This window comes from Bactrocera oleae, chromosome 4 (assembly GCF_042242935.1).
Source record: "Bactrocera oleae isolate idBacOlea1 chromosome 4, idBacOlea1, whole genome shotgun sequence".
NCBI lineage: Eukaryota > Metazoa > Arthropoda > Insecta > Diptera > Tephritidae > Bactrocera > Bactrocera oleae.
The window spans coordinates 10007042-10032872 of record NC_091538.1 but is presented as its reverse complement, the minus strand read 5'-3'; the positions used below and the strand labels follow the sequence as shown (position 1 = coordinate 10032872).

The 25831-nt window shown below is 33.1% G+C and overlaps 5 protein-coding genes and 1 non-coding gene across 9 annotated transcripts; 3 read left to right on the top strand and 3 right to left on the bottom strand.

Annotated features, from left to right (window-relative positions):
* Positions 1–93: 93 nt before the first annotated feature.
* On the top strand, positions 94–5982 carry POSH (Plenty of SH3s). The gene is made up of 7 exons (XM_036375018.2): positions 94–850; positions 933–1041; positions 1922–3397; positions 3476–4214; positions 4799–5038; positions 5110–5430; positions 5509–5982. The coding sequence occupies exons 1-7, from the start codon at positions 737–739 to the stop codon at positions 5681–5683; spliced, it is 3174 nt and encodes a 1057-aa protein (XP_036230911.2). The 5' UTR covers positions 94–736; the 3' UTR covers positions 5684–5982.
* A 1898-nt stretch (positions 5983–7880) lies between these two features.
* Positions 7881–8491, bottom strand: UQCR-6.4 (Ubiquinol-cytochrome c reductase 6.4 kDa subunit). Its single transcript, XM_014244557.3, has 2 exons — positions 8322–8491; positions 7881–8150 (listed from the first exon to the last, which is right to left on the bottom strand). The coding sequence occupies exons 1-2, from the start codon at positions 8366–8368 to the stop codon at positions 8030–8032; spliced, it is 168 nt and encodes a 55-aa protein (XP_014100032.1). The 5' UTR covers positions 8369–8491; the 3' UTR covers positions 7881–8029.
* Positions 8492–8606: 115 nt separating this feature from the next.
* Positions 8607–9261, top strand: LOC106624784 (uncharacterized). Its single transcript, XR_011396294.1, has 2 exons — positions 8607–8985; positions 9046–9261. It is a non-coding gene; the product is annotated as an uncharacterized protein (transcript).
* A 120-nt stretch (positions 9262–9381) lies between these two features.
* Rab4 (RAS oncogene family member Rab4) lies at positions 9382–11291 on the bottom strand. The gene is made up of 4 exons (XM_014244555.3): positions 11012–11291; positions 10808–10888; positions 10270–10602; positions 9382–10212 (listed from the first exon to the last, which is right to left on the bottom strand). Exons 1-4 carry the CDS (start codon positions 11025–11027, stop codon positions 10001–10003), a joined length of 642 nt encoding a protein of 213 aa, XP_014100030.1. The 5' UTR covers positions 11028–11291; the 3' UTR covers positions 9382–10000.
* A 797-nt stretch (positions 11292–12088) lies between these two features.
* Tbce (Tubulin-binding cofactor E) lies at positions 12089–14548 on the bottom strand. Its single transcript, XM_014244553.3, has 6 exons — positions 14462–14548; positions 14090–14311; positions 13556–14031; positions 13222–13443; positions 12610–13091; positions 12089–12526 (listed from the first exon to the last, which is right to left on the bottom strand). The coding sequence occupies exons 1-6, from the start codon at positions 14504–14506 to the stop codon at positions 12219–12221; spliced, it is 1755 nt and encodes a 584-aa protein (XP_014100028.3). The 5' UTR covers positions 14507–14548; the 3' UTR covers positions 12089–12218.
* Positions 14549–14930: 382 nt separating this feature from the next.
* Dcr-2 (Endoribonuclease Dcr-2) lies at positions 14931–24533 on the top strand. 4 transcript variants are annotated; one of them, XM_070109316.1, is made up of 11 exons: positions 14931–15087; positions 15161–15262; positions 15336–15490; positions 15569–15746; positions 16284–16594; positions 16668–17361; positions 17676–18203; positions 18357–18531; positions 19480–20537; positions 20690–21856; positions 23101–24533. In XM_070109316.1, exons 2-11 carry the CDS (start codon positions 15242–15244, stop codon positions 23830–23832), a joined length of 5019 nt encoding a protein of 1672 aa, XP_069965417.1. In that variant the 5' UTR covers positions 14931–15087; positions 15161–15241; the 3' UTR covers positions 23833–24533. The 4 variants fall into 4 exon arrangements, with proteins under 4 accessions (XP_069965417.1, XP_069965414.1, XP_069965418.1 ...); XM_070109313.1 differs by having other exon boundaries at positions 15333–15490; XM_070109317.1 differs by having other exon boundaries at positions 14935–15087; positions 15164–15262.
* Positions 24534–25831: the final 1298 nt, after the last annotated feature.

Below are 25831 nucleotides of genomic sequence, written 5' to 3'. Positions count from 1 at the left end.
ACTATTTCTCATTTAAGTGCATTTTTAACTTTATTGAAATAAGCAACCTTCAAGTCTCCTCATTTTCATATTAAACAGCTTTCATTGAACACACCTCAATTTGCATAAATTCCAATAGTTTTCCTATTTGACATTTGCAGTAAATACCATTAGCCCAGAGAAGTTAATTTTGCTTATTAGCCATTTAGTGGAAATGCATTTTAAATAAGAAATTTAGTGAATTAGTAAAATAGATATAGTTAAAGCAAAAAATTAATATATTTGCATATTGTTACTTTTGAATTGGTTCGAATTTAAAGCTATCGAAGTTGACTAGTAATTTCACAAGTGTGTGTGTATTTTCCGCCCATTCACTTGACTCGGTTGTCGCGGAATGCATTTTCTCAATGTGTGTATATTTCTGTATAGAGCGATTTGTGAAGTGCTAGGTGTTAAACGAAAACAGCAATAACATCAAACGCAACGAACTTGTCGAGCATTATTAGAAATAAGTTGTATTAGCGGTGATCATTACTCAGTTAAGGCATTGAAATGGAATGTGCTGCGCTCACTTAGATATTTTACAATATAACGAAATGTATTTAAACCTACTATCCTTGAATTAGTTCCATACATATATACATATGAACATACGAAATAAAAATAAACAAATTTGTAAAATATGAAGGCATCTTACAATTTAAAATAATTGATACAAGTATAAGTCCTTATAAACACTAACTAAGAAGTGCCTAAAATGGATGAACATACACTGAATGATTTATTGGAGTGCTCTGTGTGTTTGGAACGTTTGGATACTTCATCGAAGGTGTTACCCTGCCAACATACATTTTGTCGGAAATGTTTAGAGGTAATATGGCTTTGTCAAATTTTCATCAAAATTACGTATGCATGTAAAAAAAAAATTGTATCGTTGTTTGTTTAATTCGCAGGTGATCGTGTCCAGTCGACAAGAGTTGCGTTGTCCGGAATGTCGTGTGTTAGTTGAGGTAAAAATAGATAATTTACCACCAAACGTACTCTTGATGCGGATACTAGAAGGTATATATATATGCATTGCATTAAATTTTTTTAATATGTATATAAATATATGTGCACACTTTGTATGTATGGTTGTAAAGGCGCTCATTTTATTATGAGGGTCTTAAGAGTTTCTCAATATCTGCACGATGTAATCAACCCACGCACGACCAAATTACTTCGGTAACAGCAATTAAGAAACTTAAATGTAAAGAAATTTGTAAAAATAATATCTGTCTTATATTCAATGTGCTAATGTACCCAGTTGAATAATATTTATGTTTATGCTAGTTTACTTATAAAATAATAGAAAGCAAGCTAACATGTTGACATATGAATTACTAATAGCTGGTAATAAATATTTAGTAGTTAAAATTCATTTTTGTTTGCGATATATGTATGCAAAACAACGTTTATTCGATAACTATACTCTTTGCAGTGTAATTCCATATAGGTATATTATTATACCCTGAACAGTGTATATTAAGTTTGTCACGAAGTTTGTAACACACAAAATTATATAACTTCTATACAAACTAATCGATCAAAATCCAGTTGTATGGAAAACTATTTTATTTGACGAGATATGTTCACGAAATTTTCACTTGATTTTTTTCAAGGCAACGGTACAATCCCTGCAGAAATTGTTCAAATTGGACTACTTAGCATACAGCTGCCATACCAACTGACCGATCAAAATCAAGATAAAGATCTTTTTATACCCTTTTAAGCTATAAGAAATGCACCTGTGAAGGGTATTAGCGTTAACGTACCTTATTGTTTATAATTATACATGTGCCTACATTAATTTTATATTATTTTTTACTAACAACGTATTATTAAATATATTGTGAATTAAATTTTCAAATATCAAAATAAATCACTTATAAACGCACTGCAGGCATGAAAAATGCAGCCGCTATTAAGACACAACAACAGCAAAAATCGCACACCTCCAAATCCAGCCCGGATATACGAAATGTCAACGATTATGAGCAGCAGCAACAACAACAGACAATTGAAGCAACCCAAATCCAACAGCAACAGTTACCGCCGGTCAGTAACAGCATAAATGGTGGTGCCCATCCGCCCCCACAACAGTTTATACAACAACGACGATGTTTGTTGCCACACGCTTATGCACTTTATGATTTCGAATCAGCTGAACCGTCCGATTTGCACTTTAAGAAAGGCGATTTGGTGTTACTTAAGCGTAAAATCGACAGTAATTGGTACGTGGGACAGCTTAATAATGGCAACGGTTACATTACGGAGGGTACTTTCCCCATAAATCACGTGCAAGTTGTTGTACCGTTGCCAACACCGCAATGTATTGCATTATATGATTTTAAAATGCCGCCGAATGAGGAGCAAGGTTGTCTTACATTTAAAAAAGGTACCGTTATACATGTTTTACGGCGCGTGGATCATAATTGGGCTGAGGGTTGCATTGGCAGTGCAATTGGTATATTTCCAATAGCCTTTGTTGAATTGAATGCACTCGCCAAGCAGGTGCTCGAAGCAACTTACCTAGTTACGAATATGTCAACGGCAACATCGACTGCCACGCCATCCATAGATATAGCTGCATTGGCAGCCAACTATACTGCAACAGCAATGGGCAGTGCTAAGCAAACAATCGCGCACCAGCTACGCAATCCACCGCCAATGCCACAAATCGATACGAACAATAGTGAATCAACGACGTCATCAGCATCAGCATCGAATTCCTCATCAAGTGCTACCAGCCCGCAATCGGTTAGCACCACAACAACAACTACGGCGACAAATAGCGGCATAGCATGCGTCGGCATCAACAGTGGTGTCAACTCAACATCGATGCCCAGCAGTCCGAATCAGTCACTGCCCGCCTCGCCACAGCATGAATGTAGCAATCTAAATATCGTCAGTGGCTCCAGCTCTGTACGTTTTCGTGATAAACGCGAAAAGCGTCATTCCTTAAATGCTCTGCTCTCAGCTGGTAACTTGCACACAGGTTTGGGTACAGGCGCAACGTTAAGCATACTGCAATCGAATCGTCATTCAGCGGAAATTTTAAGCGTACCCGCAGAAACAAATTCGGCAGATATTGTGCGGCATATTTCGTGCGGCGGTAGTGGCGAAGTACAAGATGGCAACAATGCTGCGAACGTGGCGGTGCCGCAAAGCACAATTGCACGAGAACAACAACAACAACAAATGCACACTCAACATATGCAACAAAAGCAGCAACTGCCGCCGCAGCAGTCGCAGCAGCGCGTAAACGTTTTAAAAACCAGTGTTGTCCAACAGCATATACCACCAAGTTTACCTTGGGGTTATCTCGCGCTTTATCCATACAAACCACGCAAAAGTGATGAACTGGAATTGAAAAAAGGTAGCTATTTCGATTTATACAAATATTTAATTAATTTTAATATTTTTTTTTCTTTATTTTTTATTTTTTATATAAAAGGTTGTGTTTACATCGTGACAGAGCGCTGTTTGGATGGTTGGTTCAAGGGTAAAAACTGGCAAGATATTACCGGCGTTTTTCCGGGTAACTATGTGACGCCACTACGTAGCCGCGATCAACAACAATTGATGCATCAATGGAAATATGTGCCACTGCAGAGCTCACCGCACCTCAGTCAATCCACAATAAAAACCGTACCGAATCTGTTGCCAATTGTTCAATCGCCGCCTGCTGTGTCATCAACAGCACAGCGAATTCAAAGTCTACATCAACCGCCCGATTTACCGCCACGTCAAGTGAGCAGCGCATTGCCGGTTTCGTCGGTTTGGACAAAACCACTCGGTCATACGGTTGAGGCATTTTTCAATCGTTACAGCAAGACACATGATATCACGAAAGAGCAAAACGTTAAGGAGAAGGATAGCGGCAAGCAAAAGGAAAATATGCCAAATGCAGTCGCACCAACAGCTTCTTCCTCCACCACATCCAGTGCGGTGCAGTTAATGAAGCGCTTGGCGCACATCAAATCACGTTCGAAATCTCCAAGTAGTGCAATCGCACGTCAGCAACAGAAAAGTCCACACGCACAATCCGCACATGACTCGTCAACAACAACTACAATTGATGATTCAGCCATTCATAATAAGAGCAAAAATTCCATATGCAATGCCACACAGAAAGGCAACACACATTTCGCATCAGCTAATACACACGCACAATTGCATCCAGTACATGTGCGGTAAGTAATGTAGTTTAAGTTATTTATCATTCTGACCATTTCGTTCTTCCTTCTGTGGGTGCTGCTCTCACCATCTTTAAAGTATACAATCTCTGCTTTATGAAGATTTCTACTATTTCTATTTATGTACATATGTTTCACTTTTTTATTTTTTTTGTTTGGTATTTTCTTTTTTATTTATTTTGTTTTGTATTTACTTTTTTGTTTGTTTGGTATTAACTTTTTTTATAATTTTTTTTTTGTATTTACTTTTTTTATAATTTTTTTTTTGTATTTACTTTTTTTATAATTTTTTTTTTTTTGTATTTACTTTTTTTATAATTTTTTTTTGTATTTATTTTTTTTATTGTTTTCCTTTTCATTGTTTTTTTACTGTTTTTTTTTAAATTATTTTTTTGTTGTTTATTGTTTTTTTTTTATTTATTTTTTTTGTTGTTTATGTCAAACTACTGTCATTATACATAACTCAAGAACATTGCTTTTGTCAACAAATTTAGTTATTGACATTTAAATAAGACATAAAATAAATAAATAAAATTTAATTTTAATCAAAAAGAAATTAATTAATATAATTTTCGGCACAGCTCTGGCTCCTGTCCTAGCCAATTGTTGCAGAGTCTACCAAATGACCCGACAGCGCTCGCGGCAACTGCTGCAAATACGTCTGCAATGGCACAAATTCAAGAGAATATGCACACGACACAGCAACATTCTACGCAACAAAAACATCAACAACAAGCACAAATGCAACAAAACGCAGTACAAAGTGTGGGCTATGGATCACAGCAGTTGAGAGGCCCAAAAGAACGTCCACACTTGCAAAAGTAAAGCAACTATGTCAATATATTTATATTTTTCCATTTTATTAATTTTTTGCTTTTGCTTTCGCTTTCAGCGCACGCCAATCTATGGACAATGCTACCTTGCGTAGCATTTATAATGCATCGGTGCCCCAACAACAACAAACACTTTCTAACACACCTAAAGGTGTTGGCGAACAACAACAGCAAATAATTCCAACAAATACAATAACTACAAATCACCGCAAATCGCATAGCTTAGATGCAGCAGCCGCTTTATCTAGTACCAGCAACGATTATGGCGCTATCAGCGGTAGCAATAGTGGGCTGACAGCATTGCTTGCGCCATGCAATATAACAGCAGCGGCTGTTGCTGCAAGTGCGACCACCAAGTCCACACAGTGCTCACGCGAAAGGTATATATATATATAACTACTTGTTTTTGCTTTTTTTTTATTTATAAATATATATGTATGTATGTACATATGTTGCAGCCGTTTCAGATGTGTAGTTCCATATCCACCTAATAGTGAAATAGAGCTGGAATTACAAGTAGGCGATATAATTTATGTGCAACGTCGTCAAAAAAATGGTTGGTACAAAGGCACGCATGCGCGCACCAATAAGACAGGTCTGTTTCCGGCATCATTCGTTGAGCCAGATATATAAATCAGCAAAAGGAGAACGGGAAAATAAATGGGAATCTCAAATAAGTCAAGGTTATTTTCAAAATAATAGTGTTATCAACGAAATGTCACTAAGTTTGTTTTTCGTTATATTGTTGCACAATACGTTAGAAAGTAATTACGGTAGTTTAGAAAGTTTAAAGTTAACACACCCAATGTTCGATTATGCATTCACAGCCAATATGCAAATTTTAAAGATAAGTTTTGTGAAGGCAATCAAAATCTTTAATCACTTCATTGAAATTTTATAATCGATACGTAATAATCAATTGCAGTAATTTCTTTTCATTTAGTGTTATCATTATTTTAAGATTTTTAATCATTTTTTTTTATTTTATTTATTTTTTTTAATTTAATGTTTTTTTTTATTTAATTTTTTTTAATTTAATATTTTTTTAATTAATTTTTTATTTAGTTATTTTATTTTTTTTTTAATTTTTATTCTTAATTTTTATTTTATTTATTTTATTATTTTTTTTATTTATTTTTTCTATTTCTTTATTTATTATTTTTTTGCCATTTCATAGTTTTATTATTTTTTTAAGATTTTTATTAATTTTTTTTATTTATTTAATTATTATATTTTTTTTAATTTAATTTTTTTAGTTATTTAATTTTTATTTATTTATTTTTTTTTTATTATTATTTTTTATTTTATTATTAATTTTTTATTTTATTATTATTTTTTAATTTTTTTTTTATTTCTGTATTTATTACTTTTTTTTTGTCATTTACTTTTTATTACATTTTTTATTATTTTTTAATATTTATGTATATATTTTTAATTATTTCTTAGTCTATCCCAGTATATCGCAAGAATATTGATTGCTAGAATGTACAAGCTATACATACATAAATATACTTATACAAGCATATATATTTTTATTAAATTTCGTTAAAAATTAGCAATTAATCGCTGGTCGATGACCACAGATTTCTTTATAGTTTTAGCTATTGTTGAAAACAAAATTTTTTGAAACTTTGTGAAAGTTAATTATTAAATTACAATAAAAAAATACATACATGTATAAACATAAAGGTAGGGTGACTGACTGAGTAATTGAGCTAATTATAATAAGTTCTAATTTTCTGTTTGTAAAAGACATACACGCGTTCTTCTGATGTTGTTGGTTTTTAGTCAATGGGGCGAGCTATTTTTTTTTTTTTTGTTTTAGTAGTAGAAGTAATTGATGTATGAAGGCGAATTAAAGATCTAAACAAACTATTTACTATAAAATTAGTTTCATATTTTTGATCAAATATTGTAAACAAAAATACTTTTCTTGTAACCTAAAAGAAAGTTAAATAGCTTATAAATAATTATATATTATATGCATAAGTAACTAACGAATCTGCTTAGTATAACTAATTTAATACGCATATTTTTGAAAAGCATAGTACATATAAAAAAAACTAAGTACATTTACTAGATGTTAGGTTATGTTTGTCCACATTACACATTAATAATGAATTCGCACAATTTTTGTTATACAATACATAAATATAAATTTAAAAAAAATGTAAGTTAAATACTTTTAAACGAAAGATGATTTAAGCAATAATTTGAAAAGGCAAATCACAGCTCCCGTTTAATTCTCGAGCATATTTCGCCTAACACAATGTGAACAAACAGTTTTGTACTTTAAAGAAGTAACACTCTCGAATCAGAAAGTATCCTGCCATTTTTTATACTTTTTTACTATGTAATTTTATACAAACTAATACATGCATTCATACATATGTATATGTATATATATATAGATACGAATGCAAATGTTTTTACACCATGTATAAACTTAAATTACAACTTTTAAGTAAAATAGTTAATTAGAACTTTTATTACCAATTTTCCTTATGTAGGAAAAATAAAAGATTTACTAACAACCAAAATTGTTTCATTTGTACCATGGATAAGGATTGTCTTCCCAGAATTTTGCTGCTACAACAACAACATTGTCTTCCCAATGACATTTCTAAACGCTATTCGCTTGTAAAACAGTAACAAAAATATTAAACAGCTTCACTCCGAAATACGTAATAATAAATTCTTTTCCAATCGGGAAAATTTGTTTAAAATCACAAGCATATCACCTCTTAAGTATTCCTGTTTTTTTTTTTTTGTATATTTCGGCCGTTCTTGGCCGAAATAACTTAAGCAACTTAATAAAAACAAACGAGCATTTGTGCTGTACATTGTACATTTCACTGAAACTTCCACACTACTTTATTTTAGAACACATTACGTGCATAATGTAAGTTACTTTAGATTTATGAACAACATAAGGATAGAGCGAAAAATGTAAATGTTTTTCCAATAGCAGCAAACAGTTTATTCGGATTTGTCAAATTTCGTGTTGTAGATTGGCAGGTATTGCAGCACCAATTTCCAATCTGTCATGTAGAGTAAAGCAAGCCCCGCTGCGCCACCAAATCCTGCCGCCGATGAGACGCTAAAAAAGTAATATTAATTATAAGGCAATAAATACATTACAAATAATTTTTTAATTAAAATTTTATACGCTTATTGATTATGCAATGTTGAGACAGAATTTGCTTGCGGCACAAAATGTACGGTATGTATGTTAATTATATATAAAAATAAAGTCTCATAAGAAACTTACAAGGAAGTGGCGATTTCAGCATGCTTTTTGCCAAATGGAATCCTCATTTTGTTAAAATTTGATTTGCACAGGTCAAAAAGAACTATAAATTTTTAGATCACGAAAATCTTCGACTGAGCAGACGTCAAATGTTAACCTCGGTGCTTTTATTGATGATTGGCACCTATTGTGAATTTTATTGTTGTGAACGGTGACGAAGTTATTAACAATAAAACCAAAATTTTGGTATTAGTTATGTTTAAACCTTTAAACTGTTCTATAGAACGTTTACAGTATTGACTCAAATTTATTACTTTTAAACACACAAATACAAAACTTATAAGTTATTATAAGTTTTTTTTTGTTGTGTATGACAAATTTCTTTTACAATCGTGATCGATCGGTTTTATAGCAAACAGCTGAGAGGTGACACATTTGTTATTCGTAAAAATTAAACTTCCCTCCCACTTAAAACCAACTACATATATACAAATTCAATTGGCATAAAAAACCTACAAAAAATCACGTAGTGCTGACAAAATTTTTAATTGCACCTAATACTACATATAAATAATACAGAAGCAAAATGTTTAAAACGTTCACCAATTTTGAATTCGCCATTATTGTCAGCGTTATACCAGCTGCTTTTGTATATTTATGGACATTGATTGCCGGTGATTTAAGCGTATGCAAGAGATATAAATTGAAATGTTCCAAAATACTAATAAACACATAATTTTTTTAGAATTTCGCGGAAAGTCGTAAGAAGCTCTACAGCTATAAAGCGAAAGATATGGTGAACTGTTATCAAAGTTACACTGGTAACACAAATGGCGATGTTAAAAAAGTTGGTTAACTAGCAAACATTTTTTAGTTGAATATAGTATTTGTGTAATTTTGTACTGCTTAGCACACATTTACACCGTTTTTGAAATATATGCAAACTATTTTTAAATCAAAATGTGTATTATTGTGATTTAAGGGGACTTCGGGTGACAGCAAGCACAAAGAATTGAATATAATCTGAGAAGCTATATAAATTATCAACCAAATTACCAACAAAAAAAAATTACTCTTGCGCTTTTAAGGTTGTCATGATCTTAATTTCGTTTATTCATGAAGATTTTGTATAATTTCTGGTATTTACAAAAAAATTACTTAATTTTCTATTTCCTTAACATTATACAATTATATGCGAATATGGTGTAAAATATCATAATAAATCAGTATTTAAAACCAAGAGATGTCGTAGGACTACTTATTTTCAAGAGATGTAAAACTGAGTAAAACCAGAAATCAATTAGCATATAAATCGATTATATATAAATAATATCAACAAATCGAAATTTTGTAAAAATTTGGAAAATTGCGTGCTTTTAAAATTGGGAATGAATATTGATTTAATTGTTGAAAGTATAAAAATATACCACAATGGAAAGTACAACAATGAGCATTTACATAATTCGATATTATTTATACTTTTGGCTTAGTCTAATTGCAATACATATATGTACATTTGAAATACGTATGTATATATTACTGTTTTATATAACTACACACAATGCCTATATTGCGTACGTCTGCCATCACTTCATTCAGTTGCGTTTTTCACAATTTTTTTAACTTTTACACACTCTACATATAATAAAGTTGTAATATGAGATTATAGAAATAAATTTACGACGTGCTCCGCCATCTAATTAGACACGACAACCACAGTCTGGTTTACTAATGCTTCGCTGTCTTGTTTGTAGATTTCGTAGTGCGGCACCACCATACTGAATGCCACTGCCTATACGTTCAGGGTCTAATTCACCACTTTCGATCTTTGCTAAAATAGTTTTTGAACATTTCAAAAAAGCCTCTTCAACATTTTCTCCGGTTTTAGCGCTTGTCTCAAGAAATATTAATTCTGTAAATCAAGCAATATTAATATATGTTATTAAGATATCTATTCTAGTTTTACTACCATTCTCCTGTGCAAAAGTACTTGCTTCCAAGAATGTAACATCGCGCTCATCTTCCAAGTCTTTTTTATTACCCACCAATAGTATAACAATATTCGGACTGGCTAGGGTGCGTGCATCGTTCAACCAATTGCTGAGAGCATTAAAGGAATCACGCGATGTTGTATCATACACCAGCAGAGCACCAGCGGCACCACGATAATATGAACGTGTTACAGATCGAAAACGCTCTTGTCCCGCTGTATCCCATATTTGCAATTTCACCGATTTACCACCAACATTCACAATACGCGAACCAAATTCAACACCAATCGTATGGGAGCTGTCATCTTTAACTGCAATTTATATAATATCATATTTAGCAATTCTTTATTATATATTATACAAGTAGATGTAAACAAAAGTAATGCTTACATATACTTGCAAATGGGCATACATATATACAGAGTGGATAATTGCAAGTAATTATTTATACTAATGCTACTTCGCACATTTCACCTATGTATTGCAAAATACCTACGAAACATTGCCAAAACTTACACTTATTCTCGATGAAGTGATGTAGCAAACAGCTTTTGCCACTTCCTGCGCTGCCAATTATTAGGAATTTAAAAAGATAATCTGCAACACAGGAAAATCAACCAATGTAAATAAATGTATATTTATTTGTATAACACACACATATACTACATACAAATATACGCATGAACTTCACAAATAGTGATTCAATGCCAAACAACATACCATACGATTCCGACATTCTGTTTTTCGTTTAGCCTGTTTTTTACTTTTATGCTAATAGGTTTATTTCCAATTTCACACACAAAAAATGTCACGTTACTCTATTATTCTTCCGATTGTTGTCTCTTGCATGTGTTAATAACTTTGATTAAAGAACTACGTTGCAACTACAGTGCATGCAACTATATCATATTTTTAATTTTGATAATGGTCGTTACGATCACATTTAAACAAATAGAAATGGTAATTGTATATGTACTAAATAAAAATGCCAATATTTATGAAATAACAAAAACGATATTTTTCTTCACACAAAAACTTATAAATGTTGCAGTAAAACTAATTCATTGGAGACTTCATTCTTTCTACACTGACATTTACGAAAGTCTACGAAAAACAATAGTTCACAATAAATGCTGTTGCTGGCTATATATCATATAATAATATAATATACGTTCTCTGTTGCTGGGAGATGATTAATGTTTCAGTGTTAAGTCATATCATAAAATTAATTATGTGTAAATATTAAAACACGTCGTTTTGCTGTGATAGCAGTGAAATTTTAGAAATTTAATATTATAATACACAACAACTTATTTTCATCAATTTTTGTAATATTTTTTATAAATATAAACGCTTTGCACGTAATGGGTAATGCCTACATTTGTATGACAAGATCACCAAAATAATGTCAAAATTTAATTGCTTGCAACAAAAACTCTCCAATACGAATTTTCAAAGCAAACGGAAGTCGCACTTTACGCATATGAATAATTCAAACTTAAAAAAATGACTCAAGCTACAATTAACGTAGCCAAACCGGATAGAAATTCGCCAAAAAGATTGATTTTTTTATATTTGTTAAACTGCGTTTTTCCCGTCGTAATCATAGCTGATACATACTATGTACCTACGGTTAAAGAAATTATACGAAATTTAATTTACCTGTCAAATAATATATTTTTTTAATTATTGCTGCATTGAAACAAGATTATTTTGTAGCAAACAGTTATGCTTTATAAAGGCCAAATAATTTATAAGTATCAAATAAAAATAATATATATAAAAAAGGGAAATTGATTCAGTTTCATAAAGTTGTTAATAATATAATTATATAAAATAATTTTGCACTTCAATTATGTTAAAAAAAAAATAACAAAGTATAAATTTTAATAATTAGATTAATATGCAAGTTATTTAAATTACATTATTATTTCACAATAACCGTGTCTCCATCCTGAACACTGTAGAAATCTAACGTTTTGGCGCTATTGTCCATCGGCACCATTAGTTCTGGATATTTAGCATCAATATAGGTAAGCTGCGGTAAACTGCCATTAACGTTCATTACCGTTTGAAAATGTTTCGCCACTAGACCCTGCAAGGTTTGTACTGTTATCATGCGCGGTATACGTTTCTCCCAAATTGCTCCGGTTTGTTGGTTGAGTACACGAATTTTAATTAAATTGGATTGCTTAACATTAGGACGTACCACAAACTCTGCCGGTGAACCATATTCTATAAATATTTACGTTTAATATTAATATGAAATACTATTGAATGTGGATAACAGAAATCAAAGATATATGTATACTACTAACTTTGTATTATACCCGCATATGACCGGTGTTTTTTATAGAAATCATGTAAAAGCTCCGGTTTGTCAGCTGCTTGCAACCATTCCGTAGCATAGCGCTTCCAAATATCGTAGCTGGCATCACGGCGCGCTTCACCGGTTACTTCAATCTTATTAAGCATTTCTAGATTCATTATCATGCCGACAGCTTTAGAAAACATCTCATCAAAATCAGATTTTAAGTGAGGTGTTTTATTAAGACGTTTCAAGCTAGGCAACTTATCTAACTCATTAAACGTTTCTGCTTCATTCCATATGGGATTATAGAGTAAATTGAGTTGTTCTAAAGCTTCAAATATATGAAGTTTTGCATTCGGTTCACAGTCAGGTAGCTTAATTTCTTCAATGCCATTTTCCATAAGATTTAATGTTTTCAGTGTTCTGATATTTCCTAATTTGCATACTTGGTCAAAATCCATAATTTTTGTACGATGTAAATCCAGTTCTCTATAGTAATGATATTTTAATTGGAAATTACACAATTAATTAGAGAAATAGGATTGTTTAGCAACCATAAACCATGCCATAAATATATTTTTTCTTTATTTAACTTATAGCTATAATCCTTATTACATACCTTAGGGCTTTGAAGACTTCGTTGCTATTAATCTCAGCTAGTTCGGTTAACGGATTCTCTTGGAGAGCCAAAACTTCTATTTGCGGCCACAATTTAGCAGTCTGTATCACTTTAGCCCAATCATTATAACCGCAATTACGTAGATTAATGCATTTCAAATTCCTGAATGCAGGTTCTAGTTCCTTAATTAGTGAATCCGTCGGCAATACGAGGCGATTACAGCTGTTACATAGAATTTATATATAATACTACAAAATATTGTCGAAAATAATAGCTAAATTTTCTTAGAGGGTTTTTCAAGTTTTAGTTAGGAGGAAATTTACTGACAACATACCTTAAATTCAAATCCATCAAAGTCGGCACTTGTTTGCAAATATCAGCGACAATTTTCCAATTCCAAATAAGTGTCGAACTAATATTTAATGTGGTGAGTACTTGAAAATCCTTCAAGTAACCCGCTTCATTGATTGGGCAATTATCAACACTCACTTCCGACAGTTGTTCAAATTTACTTTGCTTACGCGCTATCTTATCCATGCCCACTACTTCAAAGAAACTAGCTTGCATTTTTTCTTGAGCTTCGCGTATCAACGACAAATCTACGCTATTTTCGGCTGAGTAATCTAAATATCGTTCTCTAGCTGCCTCTTCAAGTGATTCGAAGGGACCAATTTTACCTGGACGCACAAAGCTACCAGCACTTGGGTACTGTGTATGGAAGTAATGCCTGCCATTTACACAGCCATTATGTTTGCCACGTTGAGAATCATCCCATTCTACTCCCAACCATGAGCCATTGTAGCCTGTTACCTGTAAGAAAATCTATTTTAGTGTCACTGAATAAAAATTATATAAATATTTTACATACTTCACCGACATATCTAACTGTTCCATAATTTTCGCCAACTTTAATACGCGTGCCAATGGGATAGTGCAAACAAGTATCGTCAATAATTCCAACCATAGCGGAAAAAGTTGTACGGGGAACACGCCCTCTTATACTCCACTCTTCTGCACAATTTGTTGATTTTTCGAACTGCTGTTTACCAAAACGTTGCACACGTCTAAAGAATTTGTATTTATTTTTTGTCTGTAAGTTAGTGTCAAAATATTTTGGTATTATACAATTTTGCTCCACTGAAATTATATGTTTTAATTACAATTTCGTTGATTTATTTTACCTTTTGTAATTTATTTCCCTACAAAAACATAAATTTAGTTGATTGTTTTTGTCTCTTACCTTATTCTCGCGATATCGTAAATAAATGATTTCAGATGACTGCATTCGACAATCAACGATATGAGTCTATACACTCAGAGGTGCATTCAATAGTATATTATAAAAATTTTGAAATATGGCATATAAAAGTTATGCAAAATAATATTAGAGACGAACGACATTATTAAATACATGGTTTTATTGAAATTTTACTTACTGAAATATTTCATTTGTAATAAGCGCACATAATATTATTATCTAACAATTATTCTGCGTTGAATTAATGGTTTTAAACGAGTATTGAAAACTAATAATATATTATTTTCCATTTTAACTCAGCATCCATATTTATATTTAATTAATAGATAATAAAGAACTTGAGCAACAACAACAACAACTTGAACGTTTTAAATAAATCTTTAGATCAGCTGTTCATTTTGAAAGTTTTTTTTTTTTAGAAAAATGAAAGTCTGGTAATATAAATTTTTCTACCCATTGTCAAAGCATTTGATTTTCTTCCATTGAATTATTGTACTATAAATAGGGAAATCACCAAATTCGTTCAAATTATATGCATATTTACATTGAAGCAATAAATTTGATCAACATACAAACACAAGTTCGTCCTCCCTGTTCGTGAAAGCCACGTAAGTCGATCCAGTTACTGAACTTCGGTGCATTTTTTGTTGTATCATTAAAGCAATTTCATAATATTTGCAGCAGTAGTGCCGATTATATGTTGGTTTGCGGAAAATATTTTAAATTAAATTAAAATAAATAATCCTAAATATAAAAATAGTAATGGCTAGTGTCAATACGAATGTAAGTATTTTACCGGTTGGGAAACAAATATATGTACATTTTTGAAGTAATTATCACTAATTTGCTTTAGCAGATTAGCGATAAGGATGTAATGGAGCCCAGGCGATATCAAATGGAACTCCTAAATTATGTCATGCAACGGAATGCTATAATATATCTTCCTACTGGCGCAGGCAAAACGTACATTGCTATAATGGCTCTCAAACGTTTTTCACATAAAATGCAAGAGTGAGTTAAATGCAATATACATATATTTTATAAAAATATGTATGATCGTATATGTCTATTCCCTGAATACTCATTTAGAACAATAGAAAATGGTGGCAAAAGGGCGATATTTATGTGCAATACCGTTGAATTAGCACGTCAACAAGCTATTGAGTTGAAACGATGCACTAACTTAAGTGTCGGTTTCTATGTAGGAGAGCGTGACGTAGATAACTGGTCTCCGAGGAGGTGGAATGATGAAATCAAAATCAATCAAGTATGTTAGCTGACCAATCATAAATATTTTATATTTATACACTGAACACGGTATATTAAGTTTGACATGAAGTTTGTAACACCCAAAAGGAAGCTAAATGATAAGCGTCCGTTCGTCTGTTCATCTGTCTGTTTGTTTGTATATATGTAAGAACTAGTCGCTCAGTTTTTGAAATATAGATCAGGTTCATAATACGGAAAACTTTTTTATTTGTCAAAATATGCTTAAGGCAACGCTACAATCCGCAACAAAAATTTCAAATCGAACCAAAATAACATATAGCTGTCATATAAGCTGAACGATTAAAACCAAGTCTTTGTATGGATAACCTTTTTATTTGACAAGATATCTTCACGTAATTTGACACAAAATATTGTTCAAAGCAGCGCTACATCTTCGAACAATATTTTAAGATCTCATCACTTTAGCATATAGCTGCCATACAAACTGAACGATCAATTCTAGCTTCGGTGTAACCGAAGTTAACATTTTTTCTTGTTAAGATTGAAATAATAACAGCATTGCCAAATTTTTTAGGTTCTTGTTGGCACAGCGCAAATTTTCGTTGATATGCTCTCACAGAATTTTATTAAAATTACTGACTTAAGTGTTGTTATAATTGACGAATGTCACCATGCAAGAAATAATCATCCCATGCATGAGTTTATGAGACATTATAGAATGGCCACTAACAAATCACAATTACCGCGGGTGATTGGTTTGACAGGCGTCTTATTAAAGGGTAACAAACTGAACAAAATACGTGAAGAGCTGGAAAATTTAGAAGCCATTTTCCACGGTAAAATCGTCACAGTCAGTACCATAGAAGAATATCAGAACGTAATGACGTAAGTAGCATATAGAAACAATCAATATCCAATTCTTATTACAAATGTTAATTTATGAAACATTTTACAACAGATATTCAACGAAACCCACAGAAAAACTCGTAGCATATACAATGCAAACGCATATATTTAATTTAATTGAAACGATCAAACAGATTATCACTGAATGTATTACCATGGTCAATCAATGGGATTTAGGCGCAATTAAAGTAAAGCAATCCAAACATTTGGGTAGTCTACGACAGCCGAATAAAAAGGTTTTTATAACAAATCTCCTAAGTGATTTCTTATACCAAATGAATGAATTCGGCTTATATGCAGCGGCTATAGCTATAATGTCACCAATAATAGAATTCGAACTTAAAAAACGTGCAGCCGAAACAATGGCTTTGCGTAACCTTTACCGTTATGTAATCAGTATATGCGAAAAAATACGTCATATGATTATCAATGAAATGAAAGAAGAAACTACTGATCCAGATGACGCATACAACACCATAGATATTATATTCAACTATTCAACACCAAAAATGCGTACACTACTGCTTTTAACAAAAGAACTATTTTCAAATAAAAATCCAGCTGACATACATTGTTTGATATTCGTTGAGCGTCGGTACACAGCCAAGTGCGTATACTTTGTACTGCAACATTATATTAATTTGGAGCCAATACTGAGTAAATCTTTACGTCCACAATTTATGGTAGGACGAAATGCGGTTGTAGCAAGCATAGAAAGTCTTCTTTATCAAAAGTGGAACAATAAGGTAAATTTATAATTATGTACATTGTAGATACACACATGTATATATACGTACATACATATGTACATATGGAGTATGTGCAAAGTATATGCACAAGAAATTCTGCTGATACCACAATATCGTGTTTATTGTTGAATATTATATATGTATATTATTGAAATATTTACGTATATGTTTTAAAGTGTGTGTTTAAACTTTGCCTCGGCTTCTGCTATGCATTCATACATATGTACATTATGTGTGAAAAGTAAAAAAAAAAATAAAAAAATAAAAAAAATTAAAAATAAAAAACTGACAAGTTCAATCTATATTTACAGGCTATCGAAAGCTTTCGCAATGGCGATTGCAATTTACTCGTCTGTTCGAATGTACTTGAAGAGGGTATTGATGTACAGGCCTGCAATTATGTTTTCGCTTATGATCCATTAAAGACTTTTAATTCATACGTGCAGACAAAAGGGCGAGCGCGTTCTAGTGACGCCTTATATGCTATATTCACACAAAAAATGGAGGAAGCAGCTGTGGTACAAAAAATCAAAAGCTATCAAGAAGCGCATAAAATCATACAGAATTTCTTGATTGGCCGCATTTTGGATCGAGATGAACCAAAAGAACAAAATATTGCTGAACAATTTGAAGATCTGATTACACCATTTAGAACGCAAAGCGGTGCCTATTTATTGGCTTCGAATGCGCTATCGCTATTATATCGTTACTGTGCTCTACTACCTAGTGATGCATTTGGCTTATCAACGCCGTGGTTTACGAAACAAACATCAACGGGCAATAAGATAAGTGTAACACTGCATATGCCGTTACAATCTTCAATAAAATACACAATAATGGTGCGTAGGAAAAGCATATGTACATATGAATAAGCAAACTTAAAGCTATTATTTTTATTTGCTGTTTGTTCATATCGTTTTTAAAATAGTTATTTAAATATTTTTTTTTTTTGTATTTAATTTTTTTTTTTATATCTGCCATATTGTTTATAGAGCGAGGAATTTCCTACAACCAAACAGGCACAAATCTCAGCAGCTTTTCAAGCATGCAAAATATTGTACGAGCAAGGCGAACTTAATGAGCGTTTATTGCCGGTGACAAAAACGGAGTGTGTTGCCAAAGTGTCGGAAGAACTCTTTAGCCATTGGAAAAAATTCAATGACAATGGTAAGTGAAATGCATGATTGTATAAAAATGTGTAACTTATTTGTATTTTGGGGTGGTTGATACGCTACTTAGACCGATTAAATTACTAGATTTAAATTACTAAATTTAAATAATTATATATACACTAACAAGTCCCTCAGTTTTTGAGAATAACGTTATACAATTTTGCACACGTTCTTTTCTCCCTAAGAAGCTGCTTATTTCTCAGAACCGCCGTTATCGGAACAGTATAGCATATAGCTGCCATACAAACTGAACGCTCAAAATCAAGTTCATGTATTGAAAACTTTTTTATTTAACAATATATCTTCACGAAATTTGGCACAGATAATTGCTTAAGGCAAGGCTACAATCTCCGAACATTTTGTTCGGATCGGATCACTATAGCATATATGTGCCATACGAACTGAACGCTCAAAGTCAAGTTCTTGTATGAAAAACTTTTTTACTTAACAAGATATCTTCACGAAATTTGGCACAGATAATTGCTTAAGGCAAGGCTACAATCTCCGAACATTTTGTTCAGATCAGATCACTGTAGCATATTGTTGGCTTGCAAACTGACTTGATGAAAATCGAGCTAAAGTTCTTTTAAGCCCTTTTATGCTAGAAAAAATGCATTGGTGAAGTCTATTATAGCTTCATTGTAGCCAAAGTAACCGTTTTTTTCTTATTTGCACTTAATATCACATCATGTGCAAGAGCCCCATAAAAAAACTCGCATGCTTTTTACTCACACGGTCTCGAAAGGACTGCACGACGTTTGTTGAACTCTTGACAGGTCATAACCTACTAGCATCATATGCGCGCCGTATGGGCATAAGTAACGACGTTACATGCACAAAGTGTAGAGCAGCAGGCATCAGAGAGACGCTAGTACACCACCTATGCCGCTGCCAGTATAACCTAACCTTAATATTATACAATATTTAATATATTCAACTACAGTCACTGCCAAAACTGCGGGAAAACAACAACGCCGTCTCTACAATCACAAATATCCAGACGAACTCTACAATGCTGTACCACAGATCAACGAAATTTGCTATGCATACGAGATACGTGCATATCCGCAATTTAAAGCCGACAGTTATACAGAGCATATAGCAACACTATTAAATACTAATTGTAACTATGCAATTTTGACACGTAAACGAATGCCAGCGCTCGCTGAAATGCCACTCTTCATGAATCAGGGTAAACTATCTGTAAAAATTGCCGAACAACCGCTCACATTAACAATAACTAGTGAACAACAACTAAAACAATTAGCCAAATTCCATTTGATGATCTTCCGTGATATATTGGAGTGCTGGAAAAGTTTTCTAGTGTTGGATCGGCGCAATCAAGAGAACGCATATTTTATAGTACCACTCAATAACGGTAAAATCGATTGGGAATTGGTGCAAAACTTTCAACGCCTCTTGCCACAACGTAGATACAGTGTCAGCGAAAGGCAAAAAAAAATTCATAAACCCGAGGATTATATAGGCAAGGTGATTAATAAGTGGTATTCGGGGCGAGATAATCAAAGATTTGTTGTAACCAAAGTGCTAACCGAACTAACGCCGCAAAGCGCTTTCGATAACAATCAATTTTCCAGTTACATTGATTTTATCGATGCCAAATATAAGAATGAAGTGGATTGTGTGGTGCAAAAGGAGCAATTTATGTTGGAAGTATGCGCACTAACTTCTAGAAGAAACTTTTTTGTCAATGCTGTCGGAAAATCAGCAAAATCGCATCACAATAGTTCCATTATACGTCTTATACCGGAGCTTTGTCACAACTTCATGTTTCCCGGCGATATGTGGCTCAAAGCATTATTATTACCGAGCATTTTGCATCGCATTCACTTTATGCTGCATGCCGAAGATTTGCGACGCCGTGTTAATAAATTTCTGGGTATAGCATGTAACGCGTCATATCAGCCGAAGAAATTAATGATCGACGAATCGTTATCGCGCGCTATTGATATGGATGGCAATGCTATGGAAGAGCCGCAGGTGTGTGTAAATAAATTTATACTATAACGGTGTGAAAACGAAAATCTAATAACATATTACATACTTTTATTTTTAATTATTTCGCTTAACAAAAAAAATATGTTAAAAAATATTTTAGAGTAATAATAAAACTTGTCTTATTAATTAACTAGGAGCCGAAAAAAGTACTACCTGCCCTGCCCACTCATGCCAAAGAGACCGTCTTTACGATGACCAATTTAAATGATGTGTCGTGGAAGGACTACCTAGAACCCGAAGATATATCACGCAAGCAACAATCAATGTTTCCGGTTGAATTGGATTATTTCTATAAATTTATAAACGGTTCAATATTGGACACTTTGACCTTGAACGATGAGGAGTGGTCCGAGTCCCAGTTGGATATGCCAAAAAAGCAAACGCTCGAACCATTAGATAGCGCTACGAATATCGGCCGCTTGAAATTGTGTGATGCTCCCTTGTCTGATAAGCGCCACTTAAATATATTGGAACTGACGTTAAGCGGTGAAAACTTACAATCTGCCGAACAGGCAGACTTTTTGGCAGCGCTAACAACAGCCGGCGCAAATGATGTTTTCGATATGGAGCGTTTTGAATTTTTGGGCGATTCATTTTTAAAGTTTTCCGTCTCTCTCTATTTGGTGCATAAATTTCCAAAATGGCATGAGGGATTTTTAACGGAAGTCAAAGGTAAAATTGTATCGAATCGCAATCTTATCTATTGCATGCTCGGCACCGATATACCGGAAAGAATTAGTGGCTACCTATTTAAGCCGCCACACGAATGGTTGCCACCGCTAGTCGGCTTACCGAGCAATCTATTAGCACTTATTAACACGAACGAGCAATTACAGAAGACTTTAACACCGAGCGATCTCTATTCAATTGAATTGAATGAAGATGAAATTATCAATGGCAGTTGTACAAGCGAGCGTCTAAGCCAAATTGCTAGCGGTAGCCAAAGGCATAGCATTGACGATGGACCAGCAGCAGAAGAGCGCCGTTTAGACAATGAACTAAATTTGTTTATATATAAAGAGGCATTGCGCGATAAAGTCGTGGCCGATACATTGGAAGCTATACTGGGTGTTTGTGTGAAAAATTATGGCATTTATAATACTTTCCGTATGTTGGAATTCTTTGACATATGCAAACCAGAGCCAGGTAAATCTTTCTCACGTTTGATGGATCTAAATTTCACCAGCGCTCTGCTGCAAACCAGCATTTCATCTAAGGAAGTCGACAGTTTTCTTATAAATTATCAAAAATTGGAGGAGAATTTGGGTTACAAATTTCGCGATCGCGCATTTCTTTTGCAGGTAAAGTATCCAATATCACGTAGTAATTTCTTTGTTCTATCACCCAGTAGGAAACGTCGGATAACCTATTATATATATATAATATTTAGCCGTATTCGTCTGTATATTCACAACTAGTTTGTTTCTCAGTTTTTGAGATATCGATCTGCAATTTTGCATACGTCCTTTACTCCCTAAGAAGCGACACTAGACAAGACTAGATGATACAACCTTATCGATTAAAATCAAGTCTTTGTATGAAAAACTTTTTTATGCGACGAAATATCTTCATGAAATTCGGCATGTATTATTGTTTAAGGCAACGCTATAATCTTCGAACAAATTATTTGAACCGGATCATTATAGCATATAGCTGCCATACAAACTGAACGCTCAAAATCAAGTTCTTGTATGAAAAGCTTTTTTATGCGACGAGATATCTTCATGAAATTCGGCATGTATTATTTTTTAAGGCAACGCTATAATCTTCGAACAAATTATTTGAATCGGATCATTATAGCATATAGCTGCCATACAAACTGAACGCTCAAAATCAAGTTCTTCTATGAAAAACTTTTTTATGCGACGAGATATCTTCATGAAATTCGGCATGTATTATTGTTTAAGGCAACGCTATAATCTTCGAACAAATTATTTGAATCGGATCATTATAGCATATAGCTGCCATACAAACTGAACGCTCAAAATCAAGTTCTTCTATGAACAACTTTTTTATGCGACGAGATATCTTCATGAAATTCGGCATGTATTATTGTTTAAGGCAACGCTATAATCTTCGAACAAATTATTTGAATCGGATCATTATAGTATATAGCTGCCATACAAACTGAACGCTCAAAATCAAGTTCTTCTATGAAAAACTTTTTTATGCGACGAGATATCTTCATGAAATTCGGCATGTATTATTGTTTAAGGCAACGCTATAATCTTCGAACAAATTATTTGAATCGGATCATTATAGCATATAGCTGCCATACAAACTGAACGCTCAAAATCAAGTGCTTGTATGGAAACATTTTTTTGTGTAGGATACTATAGCTTCGCTGCAGCCGAAGTTAACGTTTTTTCTTGTTTTATCTGAAAGTATAAAATCGAGAGATAATGAAATAACGTTATACGTACATACATATTAAAATGTTTAGCATTAATAACGAGCTGAAGTGTTTAAGTAATGTCACTTCTATTCGTCCCTGCAAATTATATGGTAAGCTGGCTTAAAAATTCTAAACTTCTATTACTTTTAGGCATTAACTCATCCTTCATATCCGACGAATCGCATAACTGGCTGTTACCAAGAACTTGAATTCATTGGAGATGCTATACTAGACTTTCTGATTTCGTGCTTTATATTCGAACGCTATCAACATATGACGCCTGGCATGCTTACAGACTTACGTTCGGCATTGGTCAATAATATAACACTTGGTGGTGTGTGTGTACGTCATCGCTTCCATTTGTTTTTATTAGCTGAAAATAGCGAGTTGGTTGAAAAAATTAAAAATTTTGCCAAATATCAAGAAAAACACAACTACATCGTCACTGACGATGTACAAATATTGATGGACGAGACTTCAGTGCCTACAAATAAAAAAAAGGGCAACGCTTTTAATATGGCGACCAATGTGGAAGTGCCCAAAGCGCTAGGTGACATTTTGGAAGCATTAATCGCTGCTGTCTATATTGACAGTCGCGACTTGCGTACAACTTGGCATGTAATTTACGGTTTGCTAGAACAGGAAATCAATCAATTCACACAAAACATACCGCTGGATGCTGTACGCCAATTGGTTGAGCATAAATACGCTAATCCGAAATTCGCCGATCCGATCTTTGACGAGGACGTATACATGGTAAAATGTCAATTCACATGCCTGGATCGCAGTATGGAGGTAAATGGCTTTGGTCAAAATGGCAAACTGGCAAAGAAAGCGGCTGCCAAGCATGCGCTTCAAATTTTAGCGAAACGCTCCACTTAAAATATTTGTATACTCTCGCAACAATAAACAACAATAAATTTACATACAACACTGTAATTTGGAACAGCAGATCACAGTAGCGTGGCGAACACATGTGTGCTAACAATTTTTGGCTAAATCAACCAAACTTGCTGACAAGTGAAATATAGTTTTGAACTTTGGCGAGCATATTTTTTGTGATGACAACATGCGCTTGCGCCAAAAATGGGTAAAATCGCGTCAATACTTCTCTTAGCTGCCATACACCTAACATAAAAACTTCCAGTTGATTTTATACCGCAACTATTGGTCAATATGTAAGAAATCTTAATGAAATTCCGAAAAAAATCTCTAATAACAGTGCATACTTTTGCCTTAAATGAATGAAAACAGGGCAATACTACTCCTAGTCCTTATATACCTAACATCATATACGGGTTTTCAAACATCCGCCTGTCTTTATACATTATATATTGTTCAATCTGTGCGATTTCTTAATTTGCAAATTGCGAGTATAAAATGTTCTGTTACACAGTTACGCATTTGCATTTAAACTCTTCTATAGTATTTATATATATAATACACCAAGTGTACTGTAGTTAAACCAGAGACCTTGAAAGAACGAGGTGGTGCAGGTTCGACAGCGAACATTTGTATAATTTTGATCGGGGAGTTCCCCGCACACGCAGTAGAAACAAATAACATTTTTCGCTTTTATAACAGCGGTGAATCTATACACGTATTAACACTCCCAAAGGTGAATATTGAAGAGAAAATAATATGTTTGCCAAACTGGGAATATTTATATGCCACTTGAAATATATTCCCTTTTATTGAATTATTATTTAATAATTTTTAAATTATTTTATGTTAATTTATTTATACTTTATTATGAGAAATATTTCAAAATACTTTTAAATTATTACTAATAAAGTATTTTAATGTATCTCTTAAAATAATTCATGTACTTGACACCATTATGGAGTCAAAAAAGTACAAAATTGTGTTTTGCCGTCGGCATTTTCATATCATGTGTACATGTAAAGAAATATGAAAGAAACATATTAGTAAATTTGTCTAAAGCCACATACATACATATGTACAAATGTAGATATGTACACGGTCAACCAATGACCGAAGCTCACGTTTTTTGCTTTCATGTCAAAGAGTCAATCTGTCGAAGGACTGACGCGACGACAAAGCGTCACCACATTGTGTTGTTGGTAGCAATTCCGAGATGTACCGAAAAAATAAACGAACGCTCGCCGATTGATGAGAAGTTGGCCTCAAGAGAGGCCTGTGAAAATTGGCTCTCCGAGTTTTTTTTCCAATAGGGACGCAGCCTTCTACGAGAGGGGTATAATGAAGTTGGCAACAAGTTTACGAACAAAACGGCGCATATTTGACTTAAAACGGACAAATGTACACAAAGTTATCATCTTTTGAAATATCAAAAAAAAAACTGAACGAACTTTTTACTTAACCTAATATTTATGTGGTTTTTAGACAAATTTACAAATATTACTCTTTCATATTTCTTTACATGCACATATGATATGAAAATGCACCTTCTCGTTCATTTACGTTCTCTGGCTACGTAGGAAAAGAAATTTTATAATTTCACTGTAGTTAATGTTTGAAATTTAGAAATTATTTTAATAACGATATTGAGATTTTGTGCTAAACAAAAACATAAAAATTATTTACCACTATTAGTGGCTAAAAGCTCTTCTCATTTCATATTTAAATTTTATTTCCAAAAGCTAAGCTTTGCTGCATTGACATGATTTTTTACAGCCTTTTAATTATGCGTTAGATTAAGTTTTTTAAAAAGAGTTCGAAACTCTCTCCATACATACATACATATGTACATTATTATGTGAAGTATTTTTTTTTACTAAATTCAAAAATATATAATAAAAAGAAAAAATAAAATAAAATAAAATGTTGGTTCTGTTCTATTGATTCAATAGATGATATTTAGTCGTGGGTTGAACGAGGTTGTCAGTATACAACATGG

Excerpts from the sequence above, each read along its gene's own strand:
- Dcr-2 (XM_070109313.1), top strand. The coding sequence starts at position 15,242 with ATGGCTAGTGTCAATACGAAT. Across the intron at positions 15,263-15,332 it reads TGGCTAGTGTCAATACGAAT|CAGATTAGCGATAAGGATGT; the intron begins GTAAGTATTTTA and ends AATTTGCTTTAG. Across the intron at positions 15,491-15,568 it reads TTTTCACATAAAATGCAAGA|AACAATAGAAAATGGTGGCA; the intron begins GTGAGTTAAATG and ends ATACTCATTTAG.
- POSH (XM_036375018.2), top strand. The coding sequence starts at position 737 with ATGGATGAACATACACTGAATGATTTATTGGAGTGCTCTGTGTGTTTG. Across the intron at positions 3,398-3,475 it reads TGAACTGGAATTGAAAAAAG|GTTGTGTTTACATCGTGACA; the intron begins GTAGCTATTTCG and ends TTTATATAAAAG. Across the intron at positions 5,431-5,508 it reads ACACAGTGCTCACGCGAAAG|CCGTTTCAGATGTGTAGTTC; the intron begins GTATATATATAT and ends CATATGTTGCAG.
- Rab4 (XM_014244555.3), bottom strand. Across the intron at positions 10,603-10,807 it reads TCACTTCATCGAGAATAAGT|TTAAAGATGACAGCTCCCAT; the intron begins GTAAGTTTTGGC and ends TATAAATTGCAG. Across the intron at positions 10,213-10,269 it reads TACTTTTGCACAGGAGAATG|AATTAATATTTCTTGAGACA; the intron begins GTAGTAAAACTA and ends CTTGATTTACAG.
- Tbce (XM_014244553.3), bottom strand. The coding sequence starts at position 14,506 with ATGCAGTCATCTGAAATCATTTATTTACGATATCGCGAGAATAAG. Across the intron at positions 13,444-13,555 it reads TTGATGGATTTGAATTTAAG|CTGTAATCGCCTCGTATTGC; the intron begins GTATGTTGTCAG and ends TCTATGTAACAG. Across the intron at positions 13,092-13,221 it reads GAAGTCTTCAAAGCCCTAAG|AGAACTGGATTTACATCGTA; the intron begins GTATGTAATAAG and ends TCATTACTATAG.
- UQCR-6.4 (XM_014244557.3), bottom strand. The coding sequence starts at position 8,368 with ATGAGGATTCCATTTGGCAAAAAGCATGCTGAAATCGCCACTTCCTT. Across the intron at positions 8,151-8,321 it reads GCTGAAATCGCCACTTCCTT|CGTCTCATCGGCGGCAGGAT; the intron begins GTAAGTTTCTTA and ends TTACTTTTTTAG.